Source organism: Chanos chanos, chromosome 13 (genome assembly GCF_902362185.1).
Source record: "Chanos chanos chromosome 13, fChaCha1.1, whole genome shotgun sequence".
NCBI lineage: Eukaryota > Metazoa > Chordata > Actinopteri > Gonorynchiformes > Chanidae > Chanos > Chanos chanos.
In genome coordinates, this window is record NC_044507.1 from 11,539,156 (window position 1) to 11,552,382 (window position 13,227).

The 13,227-nt window shown below is 41.3% G+C and overlaps 1 protein-coding gene across 2 annotated transcripts; it reads left to right on the top strand.

The window, feature by feature from the left end:
* Positions 1-921: 921 nt before the first annotated feature.
* tob1a (transducer of ERBB2, 1a) lies at positions 922-4,860 on the top strand. 2 transcript variants are annotated; one of them, XM_030790677.1, is made up of 2 exons: positions 922-1,159; positions 2,668-4,860. In XM_030790677.1, the coding sequence occupies exon 2, from the start codon at positions 2,873-2,875 to the stop codon at positions 3,848-3,850; it is 978 nt and encodes a 325-aa protein (XP_030646537.1). In that variant the 5' UTR covers positions 922-1,159; positions 2,668-2,872; the 3' UTR covers positions 3,851-4,860. The 2 variants fall into 2 exon arrangements, with proteins under 2 accessions (XP_030646537.1, XP_030646538.1); XM_030790678.1 differs by having other exon boundaries at positions 2,673-4,860.
* Positions 4,861-13,227: the final 8,367 nt, after the last annotated feature.

Below are 13,227 nucleotides of genomic sequence, written 5' to 3' on the forward strand. Positions count from 1 at the left end.
TTAATTGCCACTTAAAATTCTGAGCGTCCTATTCAGCTCGGGTATGACGTACGAGCAGACATCAGCACCTTGTATACGGTTACACCATTCATCGAGGTGCTACTACCCTTTTAAACCAATCAACATTGATAGTTTTCTCCTCCTACATAGCCGAACAAAGTGTAACTCTACGCTTACTACTGCTGTATCGCTCCGCGGACATCCCCGTCTATGAAAATGTTAATACAGTTTAAACTAGACAACATTGTAAATATAAACAAAATTTGTTTTTCGTTTGACTCAGAAAAGAATGAGACGTTGCGTGTCTGTGTACTTAATTTTAAATTACTTAATATGTGACAGAATTAAAAGCTACAGCCTGCTGCAGTCTCACGAGGAGAGATATAGTTATTGGAAGGCTTTTATCACACGTACGCTATTAATTTATAGTCTAAACCTGATATTAGATTTGGCTTCTGGTTTACTTAATCGGCGACTACCTTTACTTCAGTATCATGCTATTTACTGTCAGTGACTAAGTGTGGGCAATATGTCTACAGGGTGCTGCTCAAGTAGCAGCGAAGTTTTAAAATATTGGTTGCGAAATAGGCGTCAGGTTATGATACTGCAGATGTCCAATAATAGCTCAACTTTGTACCCGGACTGTAAGTGGAACTAGGTAACCGTGTGACGTTAAAGTCCTCTCTGATGGGCGTACCTCCGTGTCATGAAGGTGGGTGCCGTTTATTGATAGAAACTTTACCCAATGAACTCACGGATATCACATTAAGGGTGGGTTTTTGAGAGGAATGTGTCCAATTACAATCACGGATACGTCGTCCGTATTGTTTTGACCTCTGAAACCGCATCACCGCCCACCCCGTGCCCGTGGCGGAGGAAAACTATATATATAGGGAAATGACAGCAGTGTGGGACGAAGTTGTAAAAACACCCAGAGAGTGGTGGGTGCGTCGAGGCTCATTGAAAGGCGAAATAGCAAAATATCTCAAATCTGAAGAGGAAACAAAAAACAACAGTAATTTACCAACGTCTACATACTGGAATATTTTTTTTATTTTAACACACTTAATGTGAAGAAAGTATTTATATCTACATTTTTATATTTGCACTAGTTAACGGTACTTCAACTACTGAGAATCCTTATTTTTTAACCCGAGAAGTAAGTATTTTTCTGTATTTGTTACAGCGTTGTGATGTTTGTCGTCGTAACGTGATAAGTTGTTGTCGTTACTGCTGACATTTCATCGCTGCAGATGATCAGTTTTAATTCTTAAAACGTGAATTTTTAGCAAGGGAACTTACTGCGTCAGTTGGACTTTGGTGTCAGGGAGGGGTTAGGCGATGAACTGTGACAAAACTGCTCCCTGGCATGTGATTTTTAGCGTCTCGTCAAAATACTAAAATAATCATATGACTGACAAACACAAGTCGTTTGTGACCTCATCATCTATGGCGATTCTGCAAACGCTTTAATGAAACAAAACGGTTAACGATAACTTACATTACTGTCTCTAATGAAATGACTATATTCCATTTACTGATGCAGGAAAGATGATAAATTGTATAGATACATTGGGCTTGCACCCATGATGCGACTGCTATTTCCATATGTTAGACTTTTTCAAATACGCTATTGTAAGCCAGTAGCTGATCCTATTTGCGCTCGATTTAATTTTAAGTTCTCTGTCTTGTGAGGTACCTGGTTGACTTTAAATCTGGTGCTTTTGAACAGGAGACGTATTTTCTGGTCTGTTCAGTGCTTTTGAAACATATCTTTGAGTTTTCACAGTGTACCTCCTTACATTTGCTGAGAGCGTGCCATTATTTTGGGATCTACCGTTACATTTCATGTCAGTGCACGTTATTTATAAGTATATTGTTATTTTGGGGAGTCTAATCGCCACAACAGTCATAACCGAAAATAAGTAGGCTAACTAGATCTAGCTGAGTATTTTAGCGACACCGAAGAAGGATGGGCTAAGGTAACCTGTTTAGTACAGGCTAGCTATTATGTAACACTATCAGGTCCGACAGATCCTGTGCAGCCTTCCTCTGACGCCAAACTGCAATGAGCGTTCAAGCTTACGTAGATAGTGCTGCCTCTGTTAGCTTAGGCTGTTGACAGAGGGACTGTAAATAGCCTAGTACTCGGCTCGAAATTTGTACCTTTTTACAAGTACTGAAGCTAATCTTTGTGCAAATAGAAGGACGAATGTAATTTCGAATTACTACACAGTTTAGGTACAGGCTACGTATGAATCAAACCGAAAACCCTATTTTGAGTCGGCTATGAAGCCATTGTGTGCATTCTTGAAAATAAAAGATACAATGAATATTTAATCCGTTTGGAAATATCTGTTTTACTCGGGTCTAGATGCCCCTTAAATAAACAACACGAATGCGAAAATAAGCCTTAGCGATAAAGTACAGCTAGGGGAAACTGCGTTGTCAAATATTAATGAATATCGAACGCCTCCTCGAGCTCGCGTTGGTCAAACACTAGCTATTTGTCATTGAAACGTGCAAAGACCTCAAAACGTCATTAGTAATTGTCAGTAAAATGTAACGTTTGTTTATATAGTTTTTTTTATAAGATTGATCATGTATGTGAAGTCTCAGTGATTCTAATGCTAATTTCTTTTCCTTTTCTTTTGTGGTTCTTTAAAGAACAGGATCACTCATCTGTGGAAGGACACATTTCCTCTGCAACCAGCACTTTGTTTTTTGAATTTGTCACTCAAACCTCACTGTCATTCACCTGGGTCAAACCAAACCTTTTTCCCAGTGAGAGGCTTGAAGAACATCAAAATTCAACTATCCAACGGAAATACTTTAAAGAAAATATTGCTTGCACCGGGGCAGTTCAGCAGCTATGCAGCTTGAGATCCAAGTAGCACTCAATTTTATAATTTCTTATTTGTACAACAAGCTGCCACGAAGACGTGTCAACATTTTCGGGGAAGAGCTTGAGAGGCAGCTGAAGCAGAAATACGAAGGACACTGGTATCCAGACAAGCCATACAAAGGCTCTGGATTCAGATGCATACACGTGGGGGAAAAAGTGGATCCAGTTGTGGAACAAGCGGCCAAAGAGAGCGGGTTGGACATTGACGACGTCCGTAATAACCTGCCTCAGGACCTGAGCGTTTGGATCGACCCGTTCGAGGTTTCATATCAGATAGGCGAGAAGGGACCCGTCAAAGTGCTGTATGTGGACGATAGCACTGACAGTGGCCTGGAGTTGGACAAAGAGATCAAAAACAGTTTTAACCCTGAAGCCCAGGTGTTTATGCCAATCAACGAGCCTGTCGGACATTCGCCCACGTCCAGTTCTCCCTCTCCACCTTTCGGCCAGTCTGCTGCAGTAAGTCCCACCTTTATGCCCCGTTCCACCCAGCCTTTAACCTTCACCACTGCCACCTTCGCAGCCACTAAGTTTGGCTCTACCAAAATGAAAAGCAGCGGCAGGAACAACAGCAAGGTGGCACGCACTTCCCCCACCAATCTCAGCCTGAATGTAAACAACCTCTTGAAGCAGAAAGCCATCTCCACGTCAATGCATTCTCTCTACGCCCTGGGACAGGGAAGCCAGCAGCCCAAGCCTTCTGCTCTCTCACCCAACGCCAAGGAGTTTGTGTTCCCCAACCTCCAGGGACAGAGCAGCAGCCCAAGTGCAATGTTCCCAGGGGACAGCTCCGTCAGCCTGAGTCCTCTCCAGTACAATAATGCCTTTGACGTGTTCGCGGCCTATGGAGGCCTGAATGAGAAGTCATTGATGGATGGTTTGAATTTCAGCTTGAGCAACATGCAGTATTCTAACCAGCAATTCCAGCCAGTCATGGCCAACTAGAAAACAAAGATCCCCACAAAAAAAAAGAAAAAAAAAAAGACCAGAAATATGGTAGAGCATTGGGTGGGGGCGAGGGCGGGGGGGTGAACGCACATTTTCAGAATTTGACAATTAAACAAACAAACAAAAAAAAAAAAAGAAAAAGAGAAAAAAAAAAGACAGATAATGTCAGCAGAAAAGTCTTGGTGGAGAAGTTAAATGAGCATGGGCCCGAGGGAGAACGACTTTACCCCCTTGAGTTTTTTTTTTTTTCCCTCTTTCTTTCTTTCTTTCTTTCTTTCTTTCTTTCTTTTTTTACTTCTTTTTTTAAATGATGAAGCTTGTTGTACAACGTGTCCAAGCTTGGTTACCTAAACTCAACATGCATCGTTTTTCTTTTCTTTTCTTTTGCCAACCAAGCACAAAAATTATTTTTACTGACTGTTTTACAGTATATCTCTATAAAGAAGAATACACAAGTCATGGCCTCTTACAGTATTTAAGATATAGCTGGACAGCCAATTTTTCAAAGAATTGGCAGAAATATTAAGTGGAATTTCCTGGTCTTTTTTCTAATTGTATAATTTAATTTAGTACAGAGTTTGTAAAATATCAGAGTATATATTGTTTCTACGACATGGTATTGCATTTATATCTTTTTACTACTCCAGTGATCCGTGATGGCTGCAGCAGCTTTGTGTTATATTTCTTTTTTTTATTGAAATTGTAAAATGAATCCATCTTTAAAAACATCGACTATTCTAAAGATTGTGTACAGAATATTCCGTAGTGGTGGGATTTAAGAATATTTGCTTTTTGGAAAAAAAACACATAAGAGTTGTATTTTCTGTTAAGAGTTAAAAAAAAGATTTTTGCTATATTATGGACAAAATGTAATGGTATATTAATTTTGTACCTACATTGTGCAATACTTGATAAACAAACGGTATAACAAAGTATTTGGCGTCAGTGTCTTACACGTTAAGAGGGACTGATAGTTTATTAAGTTTGTATTAAAATGCTTGAAAATATGCTCTTGTCTAAATCTTTTCATTTATATAAAAAAAAACCCTCTGCAACTTCCAATCAGTACAAAAAAATACACAAACATTATATAATCAAAATACACATACATTCAATTTAAACCCTACATTATTTGTCAGTTACATTAAAGGCTGTTGCTCTCTGTGGAACCTTGTGTCACACCCTGATTTTTGGCACAACAATATTTCACCTTCATGTAACCCTGGAAGAGCTTATACAGTCCTTGTAAATGTAGGCATTGGGGCCCCTCTTTGACCTTAGTGGATACATTACACTTTTATTGTGTGTGTAGATCAAATGCCTGTCGTTATGCCAGGGATGTCCTTGCTCAAAGTTCAGGGCAAAAAGAAAGAAAAAGAAGGCGTGGTTATGGGGATGCCTTTCGGGGGGATTAGCCAATGTTCCCAGCAGCTCTAATCTGTCTTGATTCGCTGAAGGGGTTCTGGTTTCAGGGTGGCATTGGCAGCTAGGACTGGGTAGGGTTGATGTACGTGTATTTCATCTTCGTGTTGAGGTTGGTGTATTCCATTCCTAAGCCTCAGCCGCTGTAAAAACGAAAAAAAAAAACAAAAAACAGGTTTACGAGAAGGGACAGATGAAGTGATGTATAAATGTCAGGCACCCCAGCACAAGTGCATAAAGGTGTTCCAACTTGCGGCAGGCAACCCTCTGCTATCTATAGCTCCTGCTCTAAATGAGCTGATTGAGCAATGACATGGGTAATGGGGGGAGGGGGAGGGGGCGTATCACACATGACTTCACCCACTACCTCACTTTCACTGCATTTCCCCCCCACAGTGCATTGGACTCCAAACAGGCTTTTGCTATTCCTCTCAGTTAAATGCTGTTCGACTGCTTTGGTTCTCGTGTGAGAATTAGAGTAATGCGATTCGAGTTTACTCGGCAGCTAATGTTTTGAGTTGTTATTGATAATGAATAACACGGCCCTCTAAGTGTAATGAAACGTATTTGCTGCATTTATTTATTTCACGGTTTTAGTAATTGCACTGAAGCTTCTGCCATACACACCATGTGTATGTGAGGAGCTTTTGTGCAGAAGAAATTTGCCTCATCATTTCCCTTAAGTTTTACAATGTAGCATTTAATTATAAGCTAGACTGAAATATTTGTATAGTTGATTGGTAAACATAGAGAACTCATTTATTAATGCAATTTATCTTTGTTTATTAGTACTGTGGTGCCCTTAAGTGACTTTTTAATTTACTCAGGCCAAAGAGGGCAAATATTTTGCATGAGGAATTCGATTTCTTTCAGGCTGACACATACATTCCCCTGCACACGCATTCACTCTCTCTCTCTCTCTCTCCCCCCTTTCTGTTTATGTTCCTACTCTCAGACCCTCACCCTGTTCCTTATCTGCTGTGAGTTCACTGAGGAGTTGTTGCGTCTCCTCCTCGTTCCTGTAGCTCAGATACTCCCTGCGACCAGGGGACCATATCAGGCCTGTGTGACGCATGGTCAGAGCCACTCCTCAGCCTTGCTCAGTCCTGATACCAAGGACGAAAGCTCTGTCAAAGGGACTCCATGTCTTGCTTTTGCTGATACAATGCGTGGGAGAGAGAGAGAGAGAGAGAGAGAGAGAGAGAGAGAGAGAGAGAGAGAGAGAGTGCCTTGGCAGCTGACACTCCCTGCTATTCGCACACAGTGAGTCAGACACCACCACCCCCCCACCCCACATAAGAATCTTCAGTGTTTTACAGCATGCTATGAGGTAGCAGAAGAATAGAAGATGACTCCCTCTTGCTTATCTTTCTCCTTTGTGGAGAAGCCATAGCAACCGTGCCTAGGAGTCCTTGGAGCAGCCGAACGTGTTTGTGTTTGTGGTTCAGTGTGAGGAACCGCAGGGATACAGAGTGAAACTGGAGCACTCAGATAGCAAACAAGTGGACAGTTCTGTCAGAATGTAAATCCTAAAATGGTCTGTTTACATTTATTTGTCAGTTTTTGTTTACGCTGCAATCGTACGGCGATGACAATCACTGATTTTCAGGATTACGGCTGAACAGCCATAAATAACAAGAGTGAAAATCTTTGGACTGCACAAAACTGGTTCTCGGATGATTGGTGATTTTCTGACACCACGTACATTTCTTGCATTTCAAGTAACACTAGAACCAGCAGCAGCTTCAGAGGCAACTTATTGTAAACTAAAACAATTATGGCCTGACATGTTCCCCCTCACTTCTGCCTCCCCCACAGTTCAGAGTAGCTGGCATACTTTTCACTGAAATAAGCTTTTGTCAGCTTCACTAAACCTGTTAGGACATCTCTGACCTAGCAATGGTAACACCCCACACATCTGGAATGCCTACAACCAACTCACAGCAATGGCATCTCAGCAATTCCAATAAAATACCACACTCATACACAGATGCGTTCTACCTCTTCTCCACCTCTCTCAGTTTCCAGTCTTTAACTGTTATGTGTCGTTCTTCGCTTTTCATCTGACTCTTTTTTTCTGTACTCTGGGGGGGAAACAGGGTGGGGAGGGGCTGAGTTATTAGAGCTAAAATGAGGAGCAGATAAAAATGAGATAACCGTTTTTACCTTCTAGCAAAGGATGATCTCAGCAATTCAGAGATAGTGAGCGTAGTGCAGTGGCCCTTGGAGGCCAATGCTGTAACAAGTCTGAGAGAGAGAGAGAGAGAGAGAGAGAGAGAGAGAGAGAACACAGCCGTCGTTGTACACACTCCCCCAGACGCACTGCAAAAAATAGGAACTATTTCACTGCCATGACTCTGACACACTAAACTGTTGTTTACAACTTTCACGCAGCGATCTTCAAATGACGTTTCTCCAGTGTTTTTTTTAAAGGGGTGGACTCAATACTCAATGATGGTAGAGAGACAAAGCAAATAAAAAGCCTGAATTTGTTTACGTTTTCTTATGCTCTAGAGTGAAATTTGGTAGGACTGTGTTAAGCTGACATCGCTCATTTTCTCACAAGATATATTATGAAGTCACTGTCTTTGTTCAGTGATGTAACTGATGCACAGTTCTAACTGAGTAGGTGACGAGAACTCAATACAAAATGAGTCAAGCTGTCTGCAGTCCTGTGAAGTCAAATCTCATATGTATTAAGCCATCACAACGGACATGCTGTAAAATCACACTGCATTGTGATTTCATTTACTAAAACCATGCTGTTGCCTGCGAGACACGCTTATTGAGTTGAATGTTTGGAATATTTCCATGGTTTGACTCAGGAGTGACCTAGATAAGAGAGTCCAGGCCTTGGACCACAGAGACCTGCAGAATGTGGAGTTTATATGTGAACCCAGACCAAGGGGACAGACAAGACTCTGTCAGCCCAGTTAGCTGTTCTGCTGTCTGTATTATACACAGTGCCTGCAGGCCATAAGTATGAGAGAAGTAAAGTAACTTGGGAAAAAAAACTAATGATGTGTGTCTGTGTACTTTGCTTCTCTTTTTCTTTTTCTTTTTTTTTTTTTGCTTTCCTTCTTTTACCTGCAATTGTTTCTGTCAGTGCAATGTATATAGAGTTGTACATAATTCAAACTAGTAAAGAAGAAGGATATTCCATTTTATTTATTTAAGTCCTGAAACTGCAGTTTATATATGGAGCCTAATTTCATACATACATGATTGTTCAAATGAACTAGTTAAGCTTCCAAAATTGAATCTCTTTAGATTGTATTTTTGGAAATTTTCTCTCAGATTTACAACTATTTATCATGAAAACTATTAAGAAACTTTACACTAAATTAATCCTGTATTTTCTGTATTGTGAGAAAGTAACCTTAAACAACATACATTAACCACACGTATAGATAGAAATATACATGTGTCTGTTTGTAATCTCTTCAAAATTTCTGTTTTTGTTTTTGTTTTCTCTCGGCATTGCTTGGGCCTGGATCCTGAGAAGTGTAACGGTGCCAGGAATTGGTTGTGTTTTTTCTGTGTCCTGTTTCCATGCTTTAAACTCATGCAGTTGGAATGAGAAATATTTCAGTACATGGAACGCTTGAAAAAGAAGAATTACTTAATTACTCTGTGGTCACTAGCTCTTTTTTTCACGTCATACATTTTTGTCATGAGAGAAATAAAACCAGCCTCAAGTCTGAGGCGGTCTCACTGACACACAAACACATAACGCACACGCGCTGTGTGTTTAGAGTGTTTGTTCGTGCGAATGACTCTCGCCTGCTCCGCCACATTGTGCGAAGAAGATTCTGACCTTTGGTTGGAGCAGTCTGAGCAGAGGTGGGTGGTGTGGAGCTATTTACCACGGCTGGCATTGCATAACGGTGTATGTTAGGGTGGGCAGATGCCACTGTGTTCTTTATCAGGTTGAGAGCAGGGATTGAAGCAATGTTTGGAGCGTCCTTCTGTTCTCCAGCCTTCTAATCCTTCAGACTTAATGTCCCTCCCAAATGATCTGTATATCTTTTTTTCTTTTTTTTTTAAGTGATGAAAACTGCCCTGAGAAAAGTATCAAAGATGTTTTTCTTATCTCTTTTTTTTTTCTATTTGGAAACATCAAAAAGAATGAACACTGCGAGATTAGTCTGTCATTTGGGCTAATAAGGACAACTGTGTCTATATAAGAGCTCACTTTTTATTCATCTATCACTGATGAGTATACACTAAAGTGTGTTTGTCTTTCTCACCTGCACACGCACGTTCCCCAAGCGAATGCAGGGAAGAGTAAATCAGCCTACGAACAGTTCTGCATGTTCAGCTCTGTTCAGCTCTGCTTTGTAAAAAAAAAATGTTACCAAGTTGGTTGTGACATTTTAGTGAAATCAGACATTGTAAACTGGAAGGAAGATCTCTGTCACAACTCACCAACATCCCCAATTTTAGAAATGACAAAGGCCTTCATTGGGTCATTCTGCCTGACTCTTAAAAAAAAAAGTGTCGTTTCCTAGAACTGAAGACTGTGCATTGCTGTCTGGTCATCCGTTTTTTGTTGTTGTTGTTTTGTTTTGTATTCAGTCTGCCATCCGTTTGTAACTGACTTCACCTCATCATCTCATTTGTCACCTGAAGAATCTGGGATCGTTCACACTCCAGTTTCACTGAATTTGAACTTCACCACTTCTCTTAGGTGTCGGCGTGGAGTTTTAATGAGTCAAAAGGGCCTTAAAAAAAAAAAACCATTTACCTTAAATGTGACGCAGGATATCTGAACAGAGACTGTTCTGACTCCTATCAGAGAAAGAGAGAAAAATAAGAGAGAATAAATCATCCTGTGTTTTTCTCCCTTCCTTCACCATCTGAACTCTCACAGAATACCGCAGTCTGTTCTCATGACCTTGTTTGTATGTGTGTGTCTGTGTGTGTGTGTATATGTGTGTGTGTGTGTGTGTGTGTGACTAAGTGCCAGTGCTATGTGTGAGTTTGGCCATGTGCTGAGAACTGCATGAGGGCTCTGCGTGTTTGTTGTTTTTCTTTGCAGGAGCCTCTGTGTGTGAGTGTGTGTGTGTGTATGTATTCACACATGTGTTTGTTTGACTCTGTCCACGCAAGTATCTGTGTAGTTTGTGAAGTTGCACAGGCATGTAGAACTGCAGTGTGCTGCAGGGGTTTGGGGAGCTGGTGGATTTTTCATTAGGAGAGCGTATGTGTATGTGCGTGTGTGTGTGTGTGTGTACGTGTGTGTGATTTAGAGCAGCTCTTGGCTGAGCTCCACACATGCTGCCGACGCCAGCGCTCACGTTGACCAGCTTCAGCGGGGGAGGGAGGGGAGGAGAAGGAGGGAGGGAGAGAGGGAGAAAGGGAGGGGAGGGAGTAAACAAGGCCAGTCAGAGATGGAGGAGAGGGAGCAGAGGAACAGCCAAACCACAAAACTAAAAACCTCCTTTCACGTCTACAGCACTCTTACTTGCCACAGGGGGACAACACCACGACTCAGTCAGTGTGCTGCTCCACTTATGAGTGCCCGAGGAAGCTCATTCCCATGCAGATAACATCAGGGTGTGTGTAGTTACATTGGGTTGCATTCGCTTTGCATTGTGTTTATTGATCATTTTGCAACATGCTGAGACTGAAAAAAAAAAGGGTTAAGGTTTAATAGCCAACACTGTTGAAAGACAAACAGCACTCAGTGATTTCTAAAGGAGGTGGGGATATTAACTCTGAACTTCATAAGAGTGCAGTGTTCCTAAGGGACAGATGCAGCTACAACCAGGAGCTAGCGGTAGGAACATTAAACAGTTGCCCAGGAGACACAAAACCAATTAGAAACAGATTTTAAGGCTCATGAAGGGAAACCGGTTTCACTGAGAAAGAGTCGAAAGTAAGTCCTGCTACACCTGCCAGTGGAAAAACAAACAACAGCAACGGCAACAAAACAATACTCATGCTTGAGACATCAGAACGCATTTTTCGATTTCAGTATTCGTAATTACGAGTCGTCAATCTTTTCAAAATTGTCGTTGAAGCGCAGGGATAAAAACACTTTTTTCTCTTTCACTTGAAGGTTTTGCTAGGTTGTATTGTGTGCCCCAGTTCTTGGTTGCATAAGTTTGGTGGTGGTTTTACTCTCACAGTTCTCACTCGCTCTGCAGTTGTCATGGTAATAGTTGGGTACACAGACAATGACTAGTGATTCCGAAAGCCTCCATCATGGAGGTCATCATTTACTGCGCCTAAACAGGAAACCAGTGTCTCTGATTACAGCTTATTCTGAGCAAGAGAGAGAGAGAGAGAGAGAGAGAGAGAGAGAGAGAGAGGTGGAGTACAGAGAGGCACAACATTTTATGGAGACTGTACAAGTCTAGCCAATATTTTTTATTTAATTGCATCGACTGTGACAGAAATTGAAGAGGCCTGAGATTATGGTGTGATATTGCATCATCTTTGGTAAAGTTGTAAAAGTTTTTGATTGATTTGTTGCAGTCCCTCTCTTTCCAGGTTGATAACTCCTGTTTTCAGTTTAAGTCACAAATGTCTGCTCTGTCAGAAGCAACATTTTTTTTTTCTTTCTCTCAAACAGATGCTCGTGAAATGAACTGAGCAGTTTCTACTCCTGACGTGTACTGAGATGTGCTCTCGCCCACACACACACACACACACACACACACACACACACGGACTCCGTTTCCAGGCAACATGAAAGTACGGAGAAGAATACCGAAGGGCTCTCATGTCAACGAAGCCTGTTGCAGCCATGAAATGCTAAGATTTTCATACTTAAATGAGCCCAGTAAACAAGTGGGGAAATCCCATTCACAACTGCATCTCTTACATACATCTCTTGTTCTTATCTCCTTGGGTGGACCATGTCAGCATGAGCAGGAAATACTCCAAATATCCTAAAAAAAAAAAAATGTTACGTATAAAGGTGTTATTCATAGAGCAGCAACCTCTGACAAGTATTTGCATTGCTGAATATGTCAGTAATATTTTGAAGCAAAACAGAGCAAGGGGGTATTCCAGAAAACAGGTTCAGTGAAAACTCAGAGTTAGTTAACTCAGAGTAAGTAGCAATCCCCCTAATAGAAGAGCCCTTTGGCTTCATTCCCCCTAGCAAAAGAAAGCCATAGGGCTCTTCTATTAGGAGGTGCACTACTTGCTCTGAGTTAACTAACTCTGACTTTTCACTAAACCTGCTTTCTGGAACACCCCCCTGCAGACTGAGCTCTCCCAAAACTTGTTTAACAAGCACAACACATCTACATACACATCAACGCTGTGTCTTTGGCTGATTAATTAGAAGGTATTTGATATCCTGCCATTTATTAATCAGCAGTGACGCAGGAGGTAAACAGTCCCTGAGAAAGTGCACAATAAACAACAACAACAGCAACAACAACAACCACAACTCAGACTAAATACAGTGGCAACGTTTCTCTTTGATAAGAAAAAGACATGTAAAAAGATGAAGCAAACGTCAGTGAGGCTCACTTCATATTTTATTCGGATGTTCATCTGTAACAGTTTGTTTGTGATCCGTCCTCTAAAGCGACACCTGGAGAAACTAGCTGAGCCGTCAGAGTTCCACTTGCTGTCAGCAAAAGATTTGAAAGTCAAATGAAACAGGGAAGACTCATCTGCATGCTCTTCTACATTACAGCCGCTCCAGAGAGACCTGCGAATGACACATATGAATCTGCATTGTCCTATATCATCACATATGGGCACTCGGGCACAGTTTTGAAAATGATGCTAATAGTACATGCTAAGTTTCAGAGGCGCTTAGTTTATGATTAGCGTCTTGCTTCGCACGTTGAATGTAAATAAGAATTCATGTATCTTAACTTTGGGGGTGGGGGCAGGGGTGTTGAAGGGGTGGGTTATGGGGGTTATCTTCTCTTTCTGGGGGGTGTTCCAGAAAGCAGGTTTAGTGAAATCTCAGAGTTAGTTGA